Source organism: Harpia harpyja, chromosome 1 (assembly GCF_026419915.1).
Source record: "Harpia harpyja isolate bHarHar1 chromosome 1, bHarHar1 primary haplotype, whole genome shotgun sequence".
In the NCBI taxonomy this organism is placed as follows: domain Eukaryota; kingdom Metazoa; phylum Chordata; class Aves; order Accipitriformes; family Accipitridae; genus Harpia; species Harpia harpyja.
Window position 1 is genome coordinate 101,438,029 of NC_068940.1, and position 26,027 is coordinate 101,464,055.

The window sequence follows — 26,027 nt, forward strand, 5'->3', positions numbered from 1 at the left end:
TCGTTGGATTTCCATCATGCACTGTTGAAAACAGTTTTGTCCTGCCTGTGCTAGTAGGTAACAACGCATGTCATTAGCAATGAGTCATTTTCTGATGGCCTGTGAGTGTTTAGGTATTGCCTGTTTTCTACCTCTTCTCTTCTTGAATCTTGTTTTCAACTGGTAGTCTACTTGTCTGTATTGGTTTTTAGTCCTTTCTGAATTCATTTGCTCACCCCTTTTTTTCGGTTCCTGGTTAGCAGTACTACATTATCATTTCAGTTATGCAGCAGAGTTTACCCATATGAGCACTTAGAAGTGTAAAATGGACACAGGTCATGAAACTCTTGTCTCTTGTGCAGTGTTTCTATAAGCAAGCACCACATGCCATGCTACTTCAGGTAAAACAGTGCTGTTGGGAAAGTGAAGAAACGAGTAAGGAAATCTGAGATTTCTAGAGGTATTGCAAGATTGGAAGACCTATATTTTTTATTTCAAATATTTTTTTCAGAAACGCTTTTTAACCTGATAGAGCCTCCACTTTTCCATTGATACCACTGTTTGCACTGTGTAACTGGACAAGATCTGGTGACACTTTGTGAGCTCAAGCTACCTTGAGACATCTGTGCTGATGCTCTCTGGGAAGATATCAGCCATAGAGGCAAAAGGGTACACTCCAGCTTGTTGTTCGGGGTTTCTACCTCAAATTCACATTCATCAGTGAATTAAGTGTAATGGTAGGCTTTGCATTGGAATGTCCTATTCTGCCATCTCTGTCGCAGGGATGGTAACCTTTGGCTGAAGCATGGAAAGACATCAGGGAAGAAAGACACCTTGAGCCTTTTCAGTAATATTTGCCAAAATTTGTCTGTCAAAGCCATAAGAATAGACAGGATTTGATGCTTTCTATGTAGAAAGCTATTTCAATTACCTAACTTACATTACTGTTCAAATTCTATTTCTCATAGCATGCTTGCTAGATATGACATCTTGGATGTAATGGCTTTAAATCAAATTTATAACAGTATGTTAACATGGGTATGTAGTTAATGCACAAAATGTGTTTCTTGGCTGTATGACCTGCTGCTGACCTATCTTGGGTTCCAGATATGATCTGGTTCATGCTCACAAGAAGAGAGAATGCAGGGAAGAGTTAAAAACATGGTTTGGAACCTTTTTTTGTTGGTGGTTTTTTTTGTTGTTGTTGTTTGTTTTGTTTTGTTTGTTTGTTTGTTTTAGTTTTAGAAATGAGTCTCTCTCCAGAGACTGTTTTAGTACAGGTTAGAAAGTAAGAACTTCCAACCCCCTTCAAATGCACTAAAAAAAGAAGCCAGACTACTTCTGTTTAATCTATGCTTTGGCATGAAAAGTAGAATTTACAGAGAAACTGTGTTCACTGAGGAGGGTGGTTCAAGTTGATATGTAGCATGGAAGCATAAAAGGGTGCTAGAAGGTAAATTGCCTTTACATTTCAGTAGAATTGCCAGGCTAAGGAAAAATATTTTGAGTTTCCTTTTCTGCTTGTTGTTCTTTTGTAGCTAGATACTTACGGTTTAATCTCAAGTTATGATTCTATTACATTATTAGAAACCCATTGAAGGTCTTGGAAATAGCAGGTCAGCAGAAGTTAAGAAGAAACAAATGTTTAAAAAAGACAAAACACATTTTCATGCTTCTTACTATAGCCATCTTTGTATGTTTCAAAATCGATGAAGTACCAAATGAAATGTACTAGCTGTTGTAACCAAATAATACTTCTGTTGTGAAGCCCTTGTCTCTTATTTGTGTATGTATCGCACCTGAAATTTAGATCAGAATATATTAGAAGTGGTGATGTATCTACGTCTGGATTTCTCTTGGTTGCTGTGAAGTAACATTCTCCAAAAGTTAGAAATTGTAAACAGGGCCTATCGTAAACAGATAAGGCATGTTTCACTAAATGTGTCTTGATTAACTCAAGAGAGTTGTATCTGTGAGTTAATCAGTTTGAGTTTGGAAGAAAACAGTCCAACATATGTATAGACATAAGTTTTTATCTTAATCATTAAATCCATCGCTTCTGTTGCTTACAAAAAAAAAAGTCTGTCTTAGGAGAGATGACTGATCCCATTTTTCCCATGTACGTTTTCTTGGCAGAAGTGTTGGCTTAAACAGTTTCTGCCTTGCCATCATGGTGACACACGTTTGTGGAGACGTGTGAATCAGGGCAGGGAATCGATGCAGACAAAATTGCTTTGCCTTTTTTCAGTGTCCGGCCCCGCTGCTCCTTGCTGGGTTACCCTGTCGCAGGATCAGTCCACTCGTCTGGTTCACGACATGCTCCAACACACAGCTCAGCGGGCACAGTTCAGAGGCTGGGAAGAAGAGGCATGGCGTGGGATCAGCTTCAATTAGAATTGCTGCTGAATGTGAAACGCTACCCAGAGTTGTTCCTTTAGCTCATTGTATAATCCTACTGAAGGCAACTTCTGGGCAGTTCGTGTGGCAAAGTGGTAATTAGTCAACTTGACTGGTGTTGGACCATGTCTGACTGTGTTGTAGTAAAATTTGTTTTGTCCTTTGCTAAGATCTTTAGGGCAATTAATGTGCTTTTACAGTAAAAGAACTAAATCTTGCATCTTTAATGTGAGGGAAAACGCAGCTCCGTGTTGGAAGCTCTGGGGAAGAGCAGGGCCGGCTAATATGACTTCATACCTGTTAGCTTGCATCTTGGGTCACATGAACAGTAGGGAAAAGTACTGAGAGTAATTTATTATTATTATTTTAACCAGCTATTATTAAATTGCAACTTGTTTGTGCTAACATACTTAAACTTGTCAGGTGACCCATTACCTGGTATGCTAAAACATGCATTTTTTTTACAGAGTGTAACATGTTTGAAAATATCTACAGGTTTAAGGTATAGCAGCACAAACAACTTTGCGAATTTATGGTGCGTCATTATGCTGCAGGGGGTATCATCTCAGAAGGTACCGCACCGGTGTTGTAGTGGAAGCTTACATAAATAGGCAGTTATGGGATAGCTGACAGAATAAACTTGGTGCTTTAGCCTTGGTTAACCTGCTAAGTATAAACACAGAAACGCATTTTATCTAATATGATTTGGAAAATACACAGCTTCTGTCCACTGTTGGGTATCTTCTTTGGTTTAAGAGGAGTTTATTTTAGTTAATCTGAGAACGACTGGTTAGAAAAATGTTTAAACTATACGGAGATGGCGTGTCCAAGAGGGGTTCGTCCTAGTTAAACCTAAAGGGCCGTGAGTGCTAAAGTGAATAGGCAAATTGATTAATGTCCCAGTAGTGGTTTAGCAATTCACCACTTGTTGGTTGGACCAAAATAACCAACCCTTACTGCAAAATAAAATATTGACATTTCCCGTCTTCACTAAGGGTTAGACTAACGTATTTAACCTTCCCATTGCAGCAGACTAAGTGTGCTAATATGCGTGGTTACCAGAGATGTGCTGATAAGCTGTAGCTTGATAGCTCCTTGTAGCTAAATATATTTATGTGTCCGTACCTGTACTAACATGGCACAATGGCTCTTATACAATAGTTACTTGTTTCAGAGTAAACACGTGGAGATTTTTTTCATGGGAGGGTTTTTTTTTTTTCTTTTTAAAATTTTATCTTAATCTCTGGAGAATTGGTTTGATAAAAACTTTGCTGTAGGCCGGGCAGCTGGAGCGTGTTTCAATTGAAAACGTAATGATAGGCAGCATTGGTCCACTCCCTCTACCTGGGTAGATCATGCTGTGTGAATCAGCCTGGGGTTTTGGGTGTGTTTTGTTCAGTCTTGAAGGTGAAACGGTCTTTTTGAGTTCCTGAGTGCATTTATTGAGAATTTCTCTAACCAGTACTGATAAGGCAATACTGAACTTTTTGGCTTGTCGACAACAGAAGGTGCCCTAGGTTAAGTATGTCCAGTTGCAGCTCGGTGTAACAGAAGAGAGTTTGATAAAAAAATATTCAGACGAGTGAGAAAATAGACGTAATGCACGGTCTTACTTTTGTTGGGTAGGTAAGTCAGATTATTGTTGTCAGCCTGTCAACCTGTGTCTTGCGGATGTCTGATATTTAAATTTTAAGATAACTTGAAGATTGACAGAAGCAAAGCATTACACAACAGCTGTTTCGGGGTTTTTGCATGAAGGGAAGTTGAACAAAGGTAGTTGTGTTACTACTAAAATTGGCGGACCGATTGGTTTGCAAGTATCCATCAATACAAGTGAAATGACAGTTGCGTAATGTTTTCTTGATTTGTTTTTCTCCCTGTAGAAGGAAAAGAAAATTGGCGGGGACCACTTGAAGGATTAGGAAAGAGCCGTTTGTAGATGGACATTTGTCAAGCTGGCTTTCTTAGCTCTTCCGTTCCAGATTGGTTTTGGAGAAGTGTAGGGCTGCCTAAAAATGTTAAAAAGGGGGAGGAGGGGAAAGGGAGGAAAAAAAAAAAAGCGCCAATCCCCGAAGTCACACCTTCATCTTTGAGGCTGAAATCCTCTTTTTCCCCGAGTAGCCCCCAACAGCCGAGGAGCGGCCGGCACCTATGGAAACGTTCTGTAACTTTTCAGCTGCGCTGCTTTGTTAAAGGGGAAAGTGCCGGCGTTGGGGGCAGGGAGGCGGGGACGGAGAAGGGAACCGGGGAGAGCTGCCCCCCGCCTCGCTCGGAAGGTGCTTCGAGGACAGGGGCGGGCGGACGGAGCGGGCGCTGCCGGCGCCGGCTCCCGGCCTCGCCCGCCGCCGCTCGCCGGGACGCGCGGGGCCCTCGGGCCGCTCCGTTCCGCCCCGCTCCGCTCCGCGGCGGCCCCCGGCCCCCTTCGGCGCCAGCGCCGCAGCGTCCCCGCCGCGCCGCGCCTCGCCTCGCCTCGCCGGGGGGCGCGGGGTGGGGGCCGGGCCGGTGGGAGCCTCCGGCGGGGGCGCTGCGCCTCCGGCCGCCGCCGCTCTGCCGCTGCCTGGCTAGCGCAGTCGGCGCGGCGGACCCGGCTCCCGCCGCAGCACTCCGGTCCGCACATTGGCGGCGCCCGGCTGCGTCGGATCTACTTTCTCTCGCTCGGCTCTTTTTTTTTTTCTTTTTTTTTTTTTTCCCTCTCCCCCCCCCCCCCTTCTTTCCCCTCCCCTCCCCTTCCCCTCCGCTCCCCTCCCCCTCCGCCCTCCTCCTCCTCCTCCGCCGGCGGCTCCAGCCTGGTTTGGGGAGGATCCCGGAGCCGAAGTTCCGAGGCGATCGGGGCTGTGGCGGATCGCTCCCCCGGCGGCGCCGCCATGGGGGCCCTCTAGAGCCGCCCTCCCGCCCGCCCGGCTGCGCCGAGGCCCCGGGGCAGCGGCCTGGGAAGCGCTCCTACCGAGCGGCGGGTCTGGCAGAGGAATATGGCTGATGTCGGGGAGTGCTGAGCAGTCGGTGTCTCCGCACGGCGCTGGGCTCGGGCCGTAACATGTAAATAACTTCTCTTTCCTCCGGATCGTACGGGCGGGCACCGATGCCAGCCCCTCCATTTTCCAGAGGGGATTTGTGAGAGGTTCCGCGGGGCTGGGCTATGTCGCGCAAAACCAATTCGCCGGGGGTGAGTACGTCTGTCGTTCAACTTCTTTGTATGAAAGGGCAAACTGTGACAGCGGTACGCGGCGATCTGCGGGGCGATGCCCTGGGGAGGGGGGGGACACACGGGACGCGGACCTGCCGCCCGGACCGGGGCGAGAAACTTGGCCGGGGGGGGGGGGGGGGGAGACGGGGACGGACCCGGGCGCCGCTGGCGCTCGGGAGAGGGGCTTCTTCTAGGGCGTTTGGTCCGAAAAGCCGTACCCGAATTCGGACGTGGGTATGTAGGTTTAAGTTACACGCTGAGTAGATAATCCTCGACCATTTAAAAAAAAAAAAGAAAAAAAAAAAAGGAGGGTGGGGGAGGGTGGGGGTGGGAGAAACAACAAACACAAAAGCCCAGCTCGGGTCTGACCTGGGTTCTGCGAGCGGTCGTCTGGTCATGTCTTCTCTCCTTCGGTGTGTGTACACCTATACACACACACGCACACGTGTGCCTGCACGGACACACACACACACACGTATTCTTTTAAAATGATGACTTTATATGGTTAGCTATAGCACAACTCTTTTTTTTTTTTTTTAAAGCACTTTCATTTCCTGGTGTGAATTCTGGAGTGATGGAAAATGAGATAGGATTAATTTTTCTTACATATTTTGAAGCACTCCGTACACGCTATTTTTGAAAAGAGTGCCATTTTAATTTTGCATGATTTCAAAGCGTACCTGTATGGTGGTAATTTCAGATGGTCCTCCCAGCTGCCGTTATCTGTAGTTCTAAATTAAAAGAAAGAAAAAAGCACTTTTAAAAATACGCTATATTCCTGGCGCATAATGAACGTTCAAACCATCATATGTGATGATTTTTGTATGAGCAGTGAGCAAATAGGTCATAAGTCAAAGTAAGTGTTATGTAACTGGCTGGCTTAAGCAAACTTGATACAAACTGTAAAGGAAAAGTCTTGTTTTGTTTTTGTTTTTTGATTTGGACAACACGAGAGGCTGGCTGTACCTTTTTTCAGTGGGATTACTTTGTAGCAGCTTGATTTAAAAAAAAACCAACCCAAAACCCCCCCAAAACCCCCCACAAACCAAAACAACCTGTGCTTTAAAAATATAAGTCAGTTAATCTGTGTGGTGTTTTGTATTTTTCTAAAAAACTGTTTCAGTCGTCTACCTAATTCTGGATCCTAAATACTACATATTCACCAGTGAATCATTAGTTAATACTGTAACCAGATTCATTACGTAATTGAGAAACGTTCCTGAGTTAGTGTAGTTTTATTATTTAACTTCGCTGTTTTCTAGAATGGCGTTATTTGGCATAGTTAGAGTTCTTGAAAGAACTAAAGATCAGCATGAAAATAATCTGGTTTTTTTGCATCTGAAGAAATAAAGCAGTAGTGGGTTAATACTCCTATTGCAAAACTGAAACAAATAAGCGGACATTTAAAGGTTCTCCGCGACTGTGAAATACTATGTATTGGAGTAAACAGTTACTAAGCTGGAGCTTGCATGTAGGGGTCTTTGTGCTTTTTGTACATCACGATGATGTTAGTAGGTTGTGTTTGATGTTCCTGCACAATAAAATACACTTGCTACAGAAAAAAACCTGCAGGTCTCAGACTGTTTAGTGCAAATATTTTAACCATCTACTTGTGAGACAGGCGGAGACAGGAGACAAGATACACTTTTCTCAGTGCTGCATCTATGGTAGCCATTCATTAATTTCACTAATGACTACTGTACATTTATTTTTAAAGTATTTAGTGGATGCTTCCTTTACTACTTTATTGTAAATGTACTTTCTCTTGATAATATACTTGGGAGTTTGAGTATCTGTAATTTTTAATTGCTTGCCTCACTTGCAGGTCATCCTTGTAAACTACTTCATGACTCTACTCTTCTAATGTTGTATCTGTTCCGTGCTCTGTCGGCATTAAATGTAGATGCTTTTAGGGCAAAATACTCTTCATTCTTTCTTTGTAAGAATTGTTACTGAATTTTGGTATAATTATTTTGTCAGACTGCGTATTCAGTTGACTTACATCCTTTTTTTTCCTTTTTTTTTTTTTTCTCCTGTATTATTCTTTCCCAAACAAAAACTCCCGCAGAGTTTTGGCAAAATGTTCTTTGGGAGTTTTTGGGGGGAAGGCAAGGGGTGGCATTATCGTAATTTACATAATATGCCAGTAGAAAGTAGTTGCATCATGTATGCTTTCTTAATGTGACTGTTCATTAAACTTGCCTGAAAATGATCTCTTAAAGGTAAACGGCTGAGCTAAAATGAAAAGCAGCCATGTATTGATTCCTGCTTTTGTTTCAGGCTGAAAGGACCATTCAGCATGTGTTTTACAGGGTACTTCCAGCCTGAAATTTAGTCAGCTATTTAAAAATAATGGTAAAAGTATTCTTTTATCATCACTGCTCTCAAATCTTACAGCTTTGCAGCTCTGTTTTCCTGTTTTTAAAGCGTGGATAGAAAGCTCTTAGTATAGAATAGTATATACTTTGTATACCACTCAGTATGAAATATGCAACCCAAATAGAAGGGAAACTGGCTCTGGAGTGTTGTCAAAAGCACACTCTAAACGAGCTGAAAGATACTTTTTTGTTTTATTTGGGCCATTCCAATTTTAGTAATTACTAAGGCTTCTGGAAACTCTAGGAGGTAGCGTCTTTTCAAAAAGAAGTATTAAAACCCAGTTTGACAGTGGGCCTTTAGCTAGTCTTTTATAATTCTGTCTTTCCTCTGTGAAATCCTTTTGGCATGTTGTGGTTCTCTGGCAGTATCCCAGCATGTGATATCACAGATATCAGATGTCGTCTTGCGATTCGTAGCATTTGCTGTGCCGCAGTGGTGCGCTCTGGGACGGCTTAGGTGAACCAGGAAATGTCATAGAAATTCAGTAGGGAAAGCGGTATGATAGAGAAACAGTCATGTAGTATTTGGAATAGGTGAGCGCCTTCTGTTTAAGAGTGTTCAAATCTTTGTGTTCGGTAATCTGATGTGGAACGTACTCAGCGAACAGATGTGTCTTTGAGTGGTCTTTACAGATTTTTCCCTAACATCTTAGATACAGATGCATATCAAAATAAGTGACAGAACATCACAGTTAAGCTTCTTCCTTTTGAAATTTAAAAAATGGATCATAATTATGTGGCCTTGTTAGGATTTATTTTCATCTCAAAGTTGAGGTCCAGTTCCAGGCATAAGTGAGTATAGATGATACTGCACATATGGAGGATATTTGACTCCTCCATAAGATCTGTTGAAAGTTAGTCATAGCATGTTGCATTTCTGTCTGTCTCTTCAGTGAAGTCTCCCTCTTGTCTGTATTCACTGTTGAAATGTTACACAGTAAGTGTGGTTTGTGCTGACGGCGCTTTTGTAATATAGCTAGAAAATAAAAAGATTCCACGTTGGCTACTTTGACCCATGTTTTCATCCTGGTTACCAAGCATTGAAAGGTAAATACTTGAGTAACATTACTTAATTAGACACTCATGGAAGACGAAGGCATGGAATAAGAGTCTGCTTGTGTATTTGTTTGTTTGTTTAGTCAGGACTTACAGTTCTTGGGTATAATTCTGTTTCAGCGATGAATTCTTTGTTTTCGATGGAACTCAATACTCAATGTGTTCCTTCTAACCACAAACACTTCCTATGTCCATGTTGTTGTTACTCCATATCTCCCTTTCTCTTTTCTTTTTTTCCCTCTTCTTTTTTTCTTTTTTTTTTCCCTTTATTATCCTTATTTTTAATTTTTGTGCCCCAGATGCCCCAGTGCTGTAAGAAGAGCATGTAGATTGCTTTTTTTAAGACTCCGTTTAGGAAAAAGTGCATGTGAGAGCAGGTTATTACTGCCTGGTTTATAGTTAGGCTTCTGCCCCAAGCAGCTTATGATCTAAATTATACTCTTGCCCCCTGTTAGTGTCTTAACATCAGATTCCATAGGGAAAAATGTGACAAACTCTGAAGTGGGCAGTTATGGAATAACTGTTTCATGGGGGATCTCTTTGAGATAGGATTAGACCAGGAGGAACGAGCTGTGGTTTTTCCAGAATTCAGAAAACCTCAAGCAGAATTCTTATTTATGCTTATAGTTCTGCAGATATCAACCTTCTTTGAATCAAGTTACTTGTGAGGATATTGAGTTTGATGGAATTTGAAGGCTTTTTCCGAGCATGAGGAACAAGGTGAAAGGATATGATGTAATTGGCAGAACAAAGAGAATGGGGCAGGGGGAAGGGATGTGGTGGATGGGACTATACAAGGATGGCATGTCTGGAGCAATGAGAAGAAGGACTAAGGTTGGAGCTTTATTTTAATCACCTTGTGCTTCTGCTTGAGTTGGGCGATTTTGGCAATACAGTTCTGTAGCACCATTGAGAATGAGTTTAACAAGCAAGAAGATACTCATGGTGGTCAAGGAGAATGATGAGGGAATGAGTCTAGAATGTTTTCTAATCTTTTCAAAGGTTACTCGATCTGGGCCAAATAATAGAACGTGTGCTAGGTGTTGTCACTGCTATGTCAGCCTTGCCTTGCCTTGTGTACAAAAGGTTTAGTCATAGTCATGGCAGAAGTCATTCATTGTATGTTCAGAACTGTCATAAAATGGAGATCTGGACTGAACTGTAAGTACCCTTTTAACCTTTGACAGACTTTTCTTGTTTGAAAAATTTCACTTTGTCCTTACATTTTAGTAGAAGGCTGATTGCACATAGGAGTGGGTACAAAAGCACGGTGAAGGGCTTTTGGAAGAATCATGGGTTTGCAGTGATCAGAAGAGGGGAATCCAGAGTTACGGGAACGTAATCTTGAAGACAGGTGGAATATTGAGGATGAGAAGCATAGACTTCAGTCTCTCTCTTTCACCTTAATCCATCTTGGTGCAGTAGCTTGTCTGTGCACACTCTTTCTTTTCATGTGCATTTAACTATTTTTTCCCTTCCATTTGTCCCTTGTCATCTTCTGTTTTTGCCTTGTTAAAGGAAGCAGAGATTTTTAATTAAAGAAAAATAAACAGCTTAAAGAACGATATAAAGACAGTGTTATGCAGCTCCACAAGTAGCAAGTATTACAATCTGCAGTCTAGTTCTTGGAAGAAGAGAGTGATGGTGAGGAAGCCTGCAAGATTTCTGAGGTGGTTTGTGTGTGGATCAGGGTACAGTCTTGCATGAACAAATTCTTGAAACTGGACTGGGGAGGGGTCTGGCCTGTATATTTTGGTTAGCTTATGTATTAGTCTACAAAATGTAAAATAATTAAATATTATCTCCCCTTGCTCCCCCCCCGTATATTTGTCTTTGGGTAGTAAAATCCACCTAGAAGGATGTAGAATGTTTAACTATGAGGAGTTCATAAGTTAATCATTTTCTCTCTTTCATTTTCTGGAAACGCATGTAGCTATTGAATCTGTCTTGACGGCCATGGTTCAGTGACTGAGATGGTTATGTCACTTTTCTATAGAAAGTTTTGGAATCCTAGTGCTGAATCGGTGAATAGCTACTATTTTAGGCAGTTCTATTGCCTCCCTTGGGGGTGTTTTGAAATCAGTTGACTTCTCTTTAGTACGTTACCGGAAAGTCAGAGTTTCTGAACTGTGGTGTATAGCCAGAAATTGCTATTGCCAGTTGTGACATCTGCTGCCATCGCCCCTGTTGATGAAGATTTTTTGCTACTGTTTCCTCTGGTGATAGCTGGGAGAAATGAAGGCTAGGGGGAGGTAGTTCTCCTGGTCATTGGTAGACCTACATACAGTTAATATGTAAACAACCCTATATTATATTTATATATTTATTTGTTTTCTTAGGGCTGCCTAATCTTCAATGTCTGCTGCTGACAGCTTCACTAGTACTAGGGAGGAGTTTTCATTACTGATGCCTCTGGACCACCAAATAAAGAACTGTCAGTGAATAAGTACTGTATGGATTCATTTAATTATTAATCAGGATGATAGGGTATTCTCTAAGGTACACAATTCTGTTTCAAAGACAACTGAAGTCCGTAGAAAGTTTTCCGTTGAATTAAAAGTCATGAGAGTAAACACTCATCAGTATGAGAAAGAATTTGATAGTTCAGTCCATTCTGTATCTACTGTTTTGAATAGTGCTAACCGATTGCCACTCTGTGTGATTAGAAAGCATGGGGAACAGGACGCTTTAGAAGCAATGAACCAGGCATTGCAGAATAGTTTTTTGTTCTTCAGATTTCAAGAAAACATGAGACTAGTTTTCTGTCAAATTAGATTTTGTGAAACGGTGCTAAGCTGAAATCATAATAATTATAAGTTGCATAAACTTGTTCTTGATTTCTGTACCATTCTTTGACTGGTCAATTAGTCATGTCTTACTCCCACTGCTTCCAGATACTGACAAGAATCACAGTTCTGTGGTGTGTAGAGAAAAAAAAAAAGAAGGGCATGTCTAGGCCACTTGGCGAGAACTGGGCTTATTTGATTGTTGTCTTCCTGAGCTGGATGTGTATTTCATGCCTCTTGAGACCCAGCCTACTGTCTAATATACAGTTTCATCAAACACACAGTAGCATCATAAGCACTGATATTATGTGTTAAATTTTATCAGAGCAATGTAGGGCTGAATAATTTTGCACCTAGGACTCCACATCCTATCCTTGTCCTTTTTACCATCTCCTGGGCCAGAATTTTCAGGCCAGGAGGCAGATGAAGAAGAGCTACTTTTTGGCTCTCCTGGTAAGTAATGTAGATTTGTAGGAGACTTTTTCTGGGGAAGACTGTCCTGAAGATCTCCTTTGTAATAGAAAAGCCAGTTATGGTAGTGGTCTCTTCAGCAGGTTGTAAGGGTAATTTTTTCTGACTGTTCTGTAGCATCCTCTGAGCTTGAAATCATTTGTGAGGAATTTGAAAGGTGTGCCGTAGTGGTATAGTTAGGGGCAGAAAAGCAGCGGTGGGGGTGTTATGTCTATTAAGGCTATAGAAGAAGCAAGGATGGGGGGGGTGATTGCAGCTTACGTAAAACTGTTGTAGCTGGGTAAAACAGGTAAGCTTTTAGGCACACATAAGGAAATACGTGCTGTTTTTTCACAAAGTGCCCAGCTGCTTCATAAGCACTTAATGGCAGTACAGAAAGCACCTTCTGCATCTGGAGTCTGAAATGTTTAGAGAATCTTTTCAGCGGTTGCAACCTATACTGAAAGAAGATGTATCTTGAAATAATCTCTCCTGGATTCTCCTTTCCAGTCCTTCCAACAGCTTCCTAAGCCTGCTAAACTCATCAGAAGCAAACTTTCTGCAGATCATCCTATACCCAGATTGTACCTGAGCAGCAAAAGTGAAATTTGCTGACAGCTCCATCGCCACCCTGGTACATGCACTCCAAGACAGAATCACCCACATTGCAGGATTCTGCATAATACACTTTGTCTTTTACCAGATTTCCTCATGAATGTTCACCACATCCTCATGTAAAGTGGTTGGATGAAATTAAGCAACTTTTAGGTATGAGAATGAACTTGCTCATTGTCAGTGAACACCAACTGTTTCTCATAAAACTCTATCCTTAACTCTTTGGTCCTGGTACTCAAAGATGCATGCCAAATTTAATCAAAAAGATGAGCCTAGGTACTGAAAATTAGGACTTGTGGGATGGTTGAAGTCATGAGCCTGACAAACTACAAAATACAATCATATTCTTAATATCTTCCCTGCACCTCTGCCTTAAAGTTTACCTCACTTTGTCTTCTACAGATAATAAGTTGCCTTTTACTCCATCTCTTTTCGTAAGATGGTTGTCTTCTTGGGACCTTTCCTTCAGCCCTCTCTACAAGCAGTGTCTACCTGTCTTCTCAGATAGGTTCACAGCTTTAACTTCAAAGATTGAGGAATCTGCATAGTATTCAAATAAGAGCTTTTGTGTCCAGGAGCTTGTTTGTTACTTAACTCTATTACTTGATCCAGGGCGGGGGGCAAAGTAAACTCCCACTAATCTCTCTCTCTAGTCTTTTAACTGACCATATGAAGCAAAAAATTGTAAATTCCCTGCAAAAAGTAAGGTTAGAATGCTGGTATACTAGGATTGGATATTACTTCAAATTAGAAGGTAGCAGCAAAATGTCACCTAACTTTCTTCAGTGACATGACATGTAACGCTTAGGTTATTTCTGAGGCTGTGCAAGGAATTTGGTGACTTAGGAGAACCCATTGAGCTGCCAGAAGAGCTTAGTGTTGCCTAAATACAAGAAAAGTAGGTGTTTTTGACTGTGAAAGCATCTTGTTGAAAAGCATGATTGTATGACAAGAAGCTTGCTGTTCTTGAGGTTTGGTTGGGTTTGTTTGTTTGTTTGTTTGTTTTACTGTGGTAGATAATGACTGCCTAAGGAATAAGGCACATATATGCCACTTAGTAAAGTCTTTTCAATACAGCATGGACAAAGATCCTAATAAGCCATCTACTGAATGGGAAGGTATATAGAACGCTCAGACATTTTCTTTGCTTTTCCTCCCCCCCTCTGCCTCCCACCATGCAGAACTGATTCTCTGTAAGACTGCATTAGAGTCTCTGGACGCCAGAAATCAGGAACAAGTCTTTGGAGGAATGAAACTTTTATAAACCACTAAAGGCTACATAATTGCGTGTTCACTGTTCACAGTTCAGGATGTTGAATACCAGGCTGGAAATGAAGGTTAGTGTTGTTAAAGATTGGTCTTCAGGTGTGACAGTAATTTGGGCAATATGATGAGCTTTGTTTTCCTAGCTCTTGGTTCAGAGACTGTTTGTAAGGTAATATGGAGAAATACTTGTTTCACGGCAGCAGCTGTAGTGGGTCAGATCAGAGATCTGTATGTCCCATCATCATGTTTCCTGCAGTGGTTAATAGCAGATTCCTAGGAAGGAAAATAAGAAAAGAGTAATTTTTTAATGATACTTTCCTGAACCATTAATTGTTGAAGTTTGGGAAAGAATTGTGGGATTTCTGGGGTCAAGGATGGTATCTCTGTGTTAGATCTGTTGAGCGTTAGGCATCTCCTTGGAATGTGTCCAGCCTCTGCTCGATCACACAAACTTTCCACATGCTGAGCATGGAGTACCACAGTTGAACTGCATATTGTGAGAAGAACAGCTGGTTTTACTTGGGATTTTCTTGAACCTTCTACCTACTAGCATCAGTGCCATGTAGTATGTGTTGGAAGAGACAGTAAATGCTAATTCTGTGATCACCTTTTCAGTGTGAATTGTGATTATAATTATCAAGATGCATGAAAATGTATGTGTGGGAAAAACAGACTGTGTACTTTTCAAAGAGGTGCACAAATACCAAAGACCTAGTTGAGAGCACCAGGTTACATCAGTGAAATTTTATTTAAACTGAAAAAATTGTGTGTATGCAACGGGACTGCTTTTTGAAGGCATTAAGAGACAAATGGACTCCAAAAGCAGGATGTCTGGACTGTTAGCAAGTTTTCTTGTCGTTCTTAGGCTGGTACATTTTTTCACTTTTTGCAGCCTTAAGGAATTGTGGGATCTTGTTTTCTGATGTTAAATGTCTATATTACATAGCTTAGGTTTTGATTCATTCTATTAGTTAAATAATATTTGTATCTGTATGATTAACCTGTTTTATATATACTATAAATGGACTTAATAATTCAGCAGATTATGTTTCCTGATAGAACTGGTTATCGGTAAGTTAAGGTTTCACACTTGATAATACTGATGTCTGTGGATCTACAGATCTTTAAAACCCCCAGTGTATTAATACTGTTTATCAACCAAAGCTGCTGCAGCTTTATTTATTTTTCCTTCCTCAAGGGTACTGTAGTGGCCAGTTTGAGCATTAGCCACCAAATGCCAAGGTGGCTGTATGGTAACTGCAGCAGCCTTTCAGTATCTAATGGACCAGGTCACGTGCAAACCCTCATTAAAATATGATTAAAGTATCCCCTTTTGTTTGTTAGATGGAGCCAAGCCCATGCTTTGCGCTGGACCCTCCATTATGTTTGTGCTGTGTGTTTTGAAATCTCTCTTGTTTGTGAGGCTGATTGTTTGCCACCCCAAACCCCAGCCTCATTGAAACCTCTGCTGAAGATGCACTGCATTCAGCTGCCTTTCCGTTATTCATCTCTCCTCTTACATCAACTGGTGATTAAATGCGAATAAATGAAAATGGTGTCTGCTTTCATTTAAAATGTAGTCTTCTAAAGACAAATATGAAATATGAAGCTCCTGTTGACTGAGGTCTCTTGTTTTCCTATACCTCTGCTTTTTAACTATCAAAGACTGTTGTCTTTGTCTTTTTTTTTTTTTTAATTTCATTAATAAGCTAGTCTTACAGTTAGAGAACCAGCGTAAATTATGTTGGTAATTTGCCATGACCACCTATGGTAGTACATAAATAATGAGAGAATAACAAAAACGACTAAATTTAAAAAATCAAAAGGATTTAGTTATGCTTTCTAAGACAAGCCTTCTTATCTTGTCTGGAAGTAGAAAAAACTGGGCTGTTCTTCAGGTTTATGTTTTGTGAAACATGGAAATCAGTATGCTTCAAGCTCAAAGACTCATAGCATGAATCAAAAAATCTAATTTGTATCTTCAGTCAGGTATAGCCTTGACAGCACCTATGGAAAGCATAAACTTAACAGAAAGATGGTATAGTTGATCAAGTCCTACGATCAGCATAAATGACTGGAGAGGGACAGCTGACTTCCTGTGGTCACTGGAATTTGAGCAAATGAAGAGTATTATTTCCTAAATCAATGTGTTGCAGAAGAAGGGATAGAAAATGCTATATAAGTTCTTAGATCTGGCTTTTCTTTTGACACTCTGTGAAATCAGATGATTTGGCACTCGTAACTACTGTGGGTAAGAGGCGTTTATAAGAAATAAAATAAAATGTATATGTGGCAGTGGTGGGGGAGGCGTATGTTCTGAAAACATCTGAGATGCTGGAAAGTGTGTCCCCAGTGGGAAAGAGAAATTGCATAGCTGGCACAGAGGCTTGCTTCTTATGCATATGTGGCCATATTTAGAAAAGGATCAACACTAGGAACTGAATTATTAGAGAAGTGAGTGGCTGGAGGGATTGAACATAAAGGAAATTATTTCCATCTTGCTTGTTTGTTTGAATTTGGCCAGACGATACTGTGGGAGGGTTGCTAACTCCAGACTAGCTGCCTGTGCGAAGTGAATCTTGAGATGAGTTTCGGAAGGTAAATGTGTGTTTGATTTAAAGCTCCACAGCTGCTGTTACCTGGGTTTGTACATGGCTGCCTTCTGCCTGCAGGTGGAAGATGAACAGGCATGAATGAAAATGACCCTCTCGACTTGTCAGCCTGGTCTGGAAAGACCCGATCCAACACTTGATGGAGCGAAGTGTAGGATGCTTGTGCTGTATGTAGTGCTGTGGGAAGCTTCTGGTTTCTAGTACATCTTGCAAACATTCATGTGTATGTGTAAAGCAAACAACAGCCAATTAAAAAAAAAAACCAAACCAGCACATTTCAAAGAAGTTACATATAAAAAGAAAGCTGTCTTATTGGCAAATACTTGTCAGTATAGTAGTATAGTTCATTACAATTATTTGCACCTATGTGGCAGTTTTTAGTTTATTGTGGTTTTGTTGCAGTACAACAGATTATCTAAATAAATAAATTCAATTTTGGGGGTATCAAAACAACGCTTCTAAGGAGATAGCCAGAAGGAATGCTTTCAACGATTTTAGGAGCAGTTAAACTTCCCCTCCCCTGCCCCCCTCCCCTTTTTTTTTTTTTTTTTTTTAAGAAGGGATTCTTTTTGTTTCACTCATCAAGACTCATTTTGAAAGACTTATTTTTCTTGTTTTGGCAAAATAGTTGATCAGCGCAACTGGCAAGGAACGGACATGGAGCAACAAAGAATTTCTGTCTGGCTAAAAACTGTATTTGAGGCCATCTTGGAGCACTTTGTGAACTAGAGTAGAAATTCTGTGTAAGAAAGGCCATTCAAGTTAAGTTGCACATTTTCCTCCCCAAAATTAGCATACCAGAATACTTTACTGCAGAGTGTTTAGAATACTTTGTACAAGAAATAACACTAAGTTGAAGATTGCTAACTGAGGATCTGTAATGATGCCAAATGACTTTTTTTTTTTTAATGAAAGCTTTGTATACATAACAGGATGAGTCATCACGGGAGAGTTCTGAAAGTGTTTGGCATCCCGAAGAATCCTTTTGTATGTCTCTGCCGCACAAAAAAAGTATTTTTGTCGTGAAACTCTGCCTTAAGAAGTATTGCAATAACTGGAAGCTTTAGGGGAGGGTTTTCTAATGTGGCTTAACTCTTGACTTTCTATTATTGTTTTAAAAATATTTTGGTATTCTTAGATCTTCCTGAATAATAGGATGAAAATTTCTAAGTAGTTTGTTGGCTGTTAATTTTTTTAAGATGTGGCTTCAGACATACTTCTTTTATAAATTTGTTTTTAAAAGTGTGTAACAGGAGCTTGACTGTTTTCCTTAGCTTTAATTCAATCTGGTTGTAGGAAAATACTGTAACGAATTTTGCTTTATTCAAACAGGGTCCCTGTTGTAAACCGGTAGTAGCTGCTTATCCGAGTTGCACTTATTTTAGTACATTTGATACAGTTGTCATGTGGAAGAACTGGTTGGCCTTGGTAGTTTCTGTTGTGTCTCTTAAGAAACCAGTATCTTATAAAGCTAAAAGTTTTTCTTCTCTGTGTTAAGAACATCAGTAGTTGGTTTCCTCACTCAGAGCAACTGCTTGATAAAAAGAAACAGAAACCTTTCTTAGCGTTTAAGGTGATCGTAAGGAGCATATCAGACCACCATTGTATTTTGCCCATGATTTTTCCTAATGATGTGAAACCCAGTTCATATAATGTTCAAGTGTGTGCAAGGCAGCAGAGATTGAATTTTGCAGCTGGTGTAATAGGGTAGCAAATTTATTTTTATCTGAGATCTTTAGGAATGTATGAAATTTTTCAGGGTTTTCTTCCCCCTGATTCATTCTTCAGCAGTATATCTTCTAAGACGTGTTGTAATTAATTTAAAAAAATCAAAGCCATTGATGGATTCTTTCATGCCTTGTAGTGATGATACAGAGATATTTATTAGGTATTACATTTAACAGTTTTAGTTTTTGTGATTTCTTTTGAATAAACCTGAATATGAATTTTACGGCCAAGGAAAATTGAAAAAAAAGAACAGAATTATTCAGAAGAAGAGTTCATGAAGAAGTCTACAGAATTTTTAGTTTTTCATCCAGAAAAAAAACCAACCCAGCTTTCATAATCATATAGAATTGTACAGGCTTTTAATCCAAATTTTCTGAATGATACTGATAACAGAAAGCATAAAAGGCACAAGGGCTTTCAGACAGTTCTTGAAAAAGAACATAGGTTAGTTACTCAGCATTGCACATGCAAGTGTGATAGTTTTGAGTCAGGCTCTTGGACTCATGTATTTTTATTTTACTGTGCACATCCAAGGCTAAGCATTTAAACAGTTCTTTCATTTGGTTTGGAAGTGAAACAACAGAAATTTATTTAGCTAATAAAGTTTGTATTTGGTGATAGTTTTTATTTAAGCTTAAAATTAGTTCAGTGGCATTGCTAAGCAGTGCTTTTTAATGGTAGAACACTTTTTTTCTGTGGGTTTTTTTTTTCTTTAAGTTGAAGTTCTTATGCTGTGTGTTACCAGCTTAGTGTTAGTCTATAATAAATTAAATGTTGGATCGTGCTGATGTGGGGTGTGTCTAGTGAGACTGAAGCCCTAGTTTGTGTTTATTTTTCAAGCGAAGCTAAACCCTAACTTTTGATTTCATTTTTGGAAGAGGTAAACCCTCAACATATCTGCAAATTGGGCCATAGAATTGGATATAAGAAAGTAAGGCATTGGGGTGTGTCTGTATCTAGGGAAGGTAAAATTTTTGGTGGTGTTATTAATGTTATGTTTGCCTGGCATCCTTTCAGAGCTCTTACTGGGAGGATCTCTACTTCAAAATACTGTACTTCCTCCAACAAAACATTACTTCCAGCTGTTGAGATGAAGAAAGTTTCCCTTAGGGACATTGAACCAACCACGTTACCTTTACCGTAGGATCCAGATGTGAAGAAGAAAACCACTATTTGTTCCTTTATCAGATGACTTTATGTGCTTGTTTTGCAGCTTGTAGGCCAGAACATTGGTGCCTGAAATTTCTGGGTGTCTTAGATTTTCTCCCAAGTCTTGAGAATTAAAGTATCCTAGAATATCCATTTTCCAATAGGCTGAATGCTGCAGATTCTGGATGCTGCTGTAGCTTTCTTAGATTTGCAGCAGAAAGGCATTTCTAGTAGAATCTGTCATTGACACAGAACAAAGATACGTGGAGAAAAGGTGGTGAAGGTTATTGAAGGTTTCCCACCTCATCACTTCTGATGAACTGTTCTCTGGTAATTTACCTACCCATGTTTTTTTAGTAATGGAAACTTTCTAGTTAGCTTTATATTTACAGGGCATTTAAGGCCACGATTCCAGAGATCTGTTCTGCTGGCAGCAGTGACTTAGGCAGTTGCCTTTTATTGCAGCTGCTCAGCCCTGTTCCTCTGCCAGTGCAACTGCTAGCATGCCTGCGTGGAGAACCTGGCTGCGAACTCGCTTGTGACAGTATAACCTCAATTTGTAAAGGGTATGTGCGGCTTAGGTGTTACTTCAGGTGAATATTTGACCATTGTCCAAGTCCTGTTAGTTTTACTTTGACCCATGCTAGCTTTTTGTATAAAGGTATTTTTCATATTTGTAGATTCTCATAGGAAAATCGTAGTGTTCAGAGAAGCGTTGCTTTTAAAAGGGTGAGGTTTAATCAATGGCAATTGGTTTGAAAATAAAGTGTATTGGGTTTTAAAAAAATTTTTTTTTTTTTTAACCTAGTCTACTTTTTTAGCTTTGAGGCCAATGTTTCCTTTCACTTTCTGTGGTACAGTTTTAAATTGGTAAACTTGTGCTTTTATCATATTTTTCTAGTTAACAGGATTCTCGAAAAAGTTTTAGATCTTGTACTGTTTTAACCTTTGTAAGTAATTTGAGATTTAAAATGGTTCAGATATGCAGAAAAAAAGACAAGATTTGGTACAGTATTAACACCTTTTATCATGCCAGTAACATACAGTCAGCAATTGAGTATCCCCTATTGTGCCTACATCTGTTTCACTTGCCAGTAAACTAAACCTTCCACCAGTCAAGGCATGCCATGTCTAGGCTACACGCTCATCAAATTTAAATTTTGAAAATAATACTGTTACTCAAAATTACCTTAGTACTTTTCAAAAGTTGAGATCCAGGAACCCAGCTTTGGGTTATCTTTGTGAGAATTTTGTGCAAAAAAGTAGATTGCTCAAGATAACAACAACAAAAAAATTGCTCAAGATAACAGCTGTCTAAAGAATTCGTGTTGTGATGTGTTAGTGCTGAGCTTTTAAAGATGAGAAAATAAGTGTTAATAATTCATGTATTTTACTTATGGTACTTGCAGCACAGTTTACAAAATGATAGGTAGAGGTACTCTGTAAATGTTTTGCGGAAATTTGACTTGAAAAATCAATACAAATTGAGCTGCAATTCCAGTGCATTTGAACCTGCTTGTATCCAAGAAACAAGCAACGAAACCCATCTAAAAGATTGGAGCTGGATAGAAATAGTTAACGGCAGACTGTAGGGATTAGTGTCGGGTTCAGCCTTGCTGTTGTTAATGAGCTGGAAGAAGGCGGAAGGAGCGAGCTAATGGTATTGACAGACAGTATGGAGGTAAATGGGTTTGTCAACACAAGAAGAGAGAAAATGGAGAGGAACATAGGTTAGGAATATACAAAATACGGAAAAACGAGAAGGAGGTTCCCCGCCAACCTCCTCTAACAGACGAAACAACTGCTATTGAGCCAGTCAGGGCTGATGGGTTTTCCAAACACTGTGCTGATGAGAGAGAGAATCTCGCAATAAAATAATGCTGAAAGGGGACAGCAGACAAATTAGTGTTTTTTACAGATCGTATTTTAATTACCTCAGATATGTTATGAAGATGAATGCATTACCATTTGTGATGCAGCTAGACTTTGTGATGGTATGAACAGGCACGTCCACAGGATAGTGCTGCTTTGAGACAACAGTTAATGCTCACACCTAAGTTTAGATAAAATGTGTCATGGGTGGGGGGAAGAGTGGGGTTGGTGAAATGTAGTAGTTAAGAATTTAGCATATTTAAAACTAGCAACTTCCTATTTTTATATAGAAAATATTAACCTATTTTACCTTGTAGATGGTGGTGTAATGGTAACTGTGCCTTTTAGAGATTTTTTTTTCCATATTCTAGGAACTTTGAAAACAAAATTAGAGAAGGCATTTTTATAAAATACCATTCTCTAGAAGTAATCTCTGTAGTGCACAATGGATGAAAACATGTAATAGTTATTATCATTCTAAGTAAATAAATAAAATTATCCACTGTTGAACTGTCCCAAATGTAACCTCAGCTGCTCTGCAGACACAGACATCGAGACTAGACTAGCAGCATTTACCAGCTGTGTGTAAGAGCTACACTGCACGTAAAGGGATTTCACATTTTATTATGTGGGAGGGATGATGTCAGTTTGGTTGATTATGCCCCTTTCAAGCTGCTGTGATAATTACCTGCTTGTTACCAGAAGTGTCGAACCCATTTTCAGTTCTTGTTTGCTTTTGCTGTCATGCCCTAATTGCTACATAATTTTGTCCCTGCCAATTACTACCTTGGAGTTGAATTTTACAGTGAAAAAGTTATAAGAAGCAATAAAGTAATTGTTTTTTAGATCTCGTAATTTCAATAGAATATTTTACTATGCTACGAAGTGTATTGAAAAACATGCTGCTCACTTCTGTGAGATGGTGAAATCCCATGGTTCCCACTAAAATCAAGAGGATGTAGAAGGCGCAACTTTTTGGGAGAGCAAGTCCCTTGTGATTGAGATGGCTGTAGTACATGCCTTGATGGTTGAGTATGCAAAAATGAAGAGCTGTGGAGAATTGCTCGCTTCTAACTTTTTATTTTGTAAATAAATGTATTTACTACATTCTTTAGAGGCAGGAGCTCTTAGGTTTGGTGTTCTTTCTCTTATTCCTTCCTTTTCATCCCATCTTTTATCTACTGTGTGAGTTTTAGAAGTTGCCTTTGATGTACGTATTAGTTCATCTGATGTGATCCTTTATCCATAGTTTTCTATAAAGATGTAACATAAATGGATTTCTTTAAAGGTGTTGAGCCTAACAGTGTTTTATATTCTGATTAAAACTATTTGTTTAAATTATTCAGTGGAATAAAGCCTACCGTAATTGAGTTAAGAGCTGGCTGACCAAGCACTTTGTTGTCTTTGGGAACTTTCATTGCCTTGCTTTGGGTTTTTTGGTTGGTCCTCCAGCAATAAAGTCTGGTATTAGTCATTATTAATAACAATTACTACTGGTGAAATCTGTGTATGGAATGACGTGGATGAGCATATGGAAGAGGCAAAAGTGGGATTTGGATTAAGCACAGTTAAACAAAATGCTCTTCAGAAAAAGTAAGAGGGATGGTGTCACCATGTAGAGGTGTGGGATGGGGCTACAGTCTGGAAAGGATCATTTCTGGAAAGAGATTTAGAGTGTGGGATGTTTGTGGCTGTGTCCTGAAGCTCTGTTCATTGCAGAGATTGTGAGATTGGCTGCTGCCATTTTAATGTGATTCAGATATCCGCAATTGAAGGACCGAAATGTTGGGAAGAAGTCATGAAGTAGACCAAAGATTGTAGAAAGCTTGGAGAAAATCCTTTTGGTGAGGAAGGTAAAGGTGCTCAGTCTGTTAGGTTATGGGAGAGTGGGGAATCCAAACCCTAAACCTAAGTAGTGGCTTGATTACAGTGGATAATATCTCCAGCAGAGAAAATACTGAGTTCTTAAGGGTTCCTTCATGTAACAGGAAAAGGTGCAACAAAAGCCAGGGGTGGAAAACTGAAACCAGAGAAGTTCACGTAGGCAATGAGCACGAATTCATAAGGAGGAACAAATGACAAAGGGTATGGCAAAGTGAGAGGCTTTCTGAAAGATGGGCTTCAATCAATTACAGTTATTGAGTGATATTTATGGATATTAGACTCGCGTGATAATGATTCTGGCATTGTACCCAGTGAGTCTGTGAGCAGTTAGACTTCTGTTTTGATAGCACTCTCTTTAGCAGCTTTTTCATGGATGGTGTAATAAAGGTTGAGTATCTTTGTGGTCGAAGATTCTTTTCAGATTAATCTTTAATACATTGATTGCAAAATACAAATGGTTTGTAAGATTCAGAGGACACAGTATACCTCAATTATAATTCTTTTGTCATCATGAAGGCTTTCAGGTAGTTTAAGGAGACGTTTCAGTGTGCAATAATACAGAAAAAAAAAATCTTACACCAAAGTAATACTGTAACAAAAGTTAATGATTTTACTGCTGAAATTTCTGCGTGACCAAACTGCGAACTAGGCCCTGCTCTGTCCTGTCATGATACCAAGTACTGGGGTAAATCTGAGTAGCCTTAGGGCTGCCGTAAGTTACGCCTAGCCACATGTGCTTCCCTGGCTGTGTCATCTTCACAAGTGGTTGCAAGCATAGCTATTTCAGAGCTGCTCTACCAGCTTTTGATACCTGGAAGTACTTCTGAAAGGTTTGATTAAGATAATTTTTGAGGCTATGTGGTCTGGTGAGTAGAACTGAGTTTTCATGCTGTAAATGTTAATTAGAAACATAGGTATATATGTAAAAAGCAAGCAGAAATAAAAGTATAAATACCTAAGAAGCTGTCATTCCAGAAGGTCTATGCTCAGAAAAGATCAGGTAAATATACAAATAGTCCCATTATAAATCAGCTTCAGCATCATTTCTGATTATCTTCATGACTTTTTTTTCTGGTGGTTTCTGAAAAAAGTTACAAAGTGAGTGATTCAGATTGTAATTTCCAAATCCTTTTAGACACCATCACTTACACAGTCACCAAAAGAAGCTTCACTCACTTTATTCCCTCTCCTCCTTCTCTAGCTATTCTTTCCCATCATTGCTCTTCTGCCTTGCTGCTTCCAGCACAAACGTTCTTGAACCTTTAATGAATGAAATAGGATAACTGATCTGGATGATAATTAGCTGTGGTTTGCTGTGTATAAATGCAATCTGTGTTAATTCTTAAGTTTTAACATTATTTCTATGTCTTCAGGTTAGCATGTTTGAATCTTGAACATTTTTGGCATTTTTCTCCATACTGAACATAATTTTGAGAATTAATTTCCTATTACCTTAAGAACACATTTCCTTGCCTGTTTAAACTGAGGATATCTGTGGAACTGGAGAGAAGTCGCAGAACTTGAGGACCTTTTGCAACTTGCAGTGCAGTAAATGGAGTAATCTTACTGCTTGTGTGTCCTTGGATGATGGCCTCAAAGGAACTTGACCTGGAGGTATCAGTTGGTCCTCTTGGATGACTTCCATTGTAGTAGTTGCTGTAACAAGGTTCGCTGGATACGTGCCCCTATCGTGTGACACAGATACAATTTTGTTTATAACTCTGACCTGTATCGTATGACGTAGGCTGAGCAGTAGATCATTCTTTTGGTTGCACTTCTGTCATAGCCTGATCTCATCTGATGCTGGGGGGGTGTGAAGGAGGTGATCAGGTAGTAGCACTCCTCTAGGATCAAGTGCTGGAAAATCCATCTATTTATTAACATGCCCTTAAAGAAAAACATGAAAAAAAGGTAAATTAAACAAATGAGGGAATAACAGTTCTAAAAAAATACTGTGAACTTACGTATTTAATCTTAATGGACAGGAGACTGGCATAGAGAAGAAACAGAGAAAGTAGCTTGGTATGGTTTGTAGTGGTCTCAAATAAAAAGAAGTGAAATTTTGAGAACATTGATGTATAGCAATGATCATTGTCCCACATAAAGATGGTAATTTAACAGTCCTTTGAATAGAAGATTCAAAGTTCTCTATTATAATTATTTGGGGCTATTTGTAACCTATCTGTAATTGTCAGAAGGCAAATTTGTGTCTCCAGGTTAGAAGAATCCTTTTCAGGGATGGGAAAAAAGCGTTGGACAGTTTTGTTAGCAGAATGCAGCATTTCTGCCTTATCCATGCCCCTAGAGATTGATGTATCTGTTTTTACAGAAGCTTTTAAACATGTTTGAAGACTTGTGTTAATTGTGACTGCGCTTCGGAGCGTTACTTATTATGCTACTTGTATTGTTGTTTATATTTCACAATAGTATTTCCAGAGTTTTATTTACTCTGGTATAAAAATAGTTTCCATGATCTGGCTTTTAGGATTTACTTCTAGTTTGAAAACAATTTTGTTAAGAAAAACAATTCATGTGAATTATAAATTTACACTGACACCCATCTGATTACATTGCCCATTTTCTTTTTAGGTCTATTTTTATTTTTTTGAGGTTTTCCAAGCCTTCTGAATAAGTTCTAATGGATTTTTAATTAGTGAGCAGATCTTGTGTT

The 26,027-nt window shown here is 39.6% G+C and overlaps 1 protein-coding gene across 16 annotated transcripts in view; it reads left to right on the top strand.

Moving 5' to 3' along the window:
• Positions 1–26,027, top strand: part of KMT2C (lysine methyltransferase 2C) — a 201,057-nt gene that overhangs the window by 14,234 nt on the left and 160,796 nt on the right. The window contains exon 1 of one of the 16 annotated variants that reach the window (XM_052807072.1): positions 5,160–5,539. The exons of 14 other annotated variants lie outside the window; for them this stretch is intronic. Coding sequence is in view for 1 of the 2 variants with exons in the window: in XM_052807061.1 (XP_052663021.1) it covers positions 5,411–5,412 (2 nt within the window). In the remaining variant the exon portion in view is untranslated. Of the gene's footprint in view, positions 1–5,159; positions 5,540–26,027 lie in introns of those variants that run through there. One more of the 16 variants, XM_052807061.1, reaches the window with a different exon arrangement.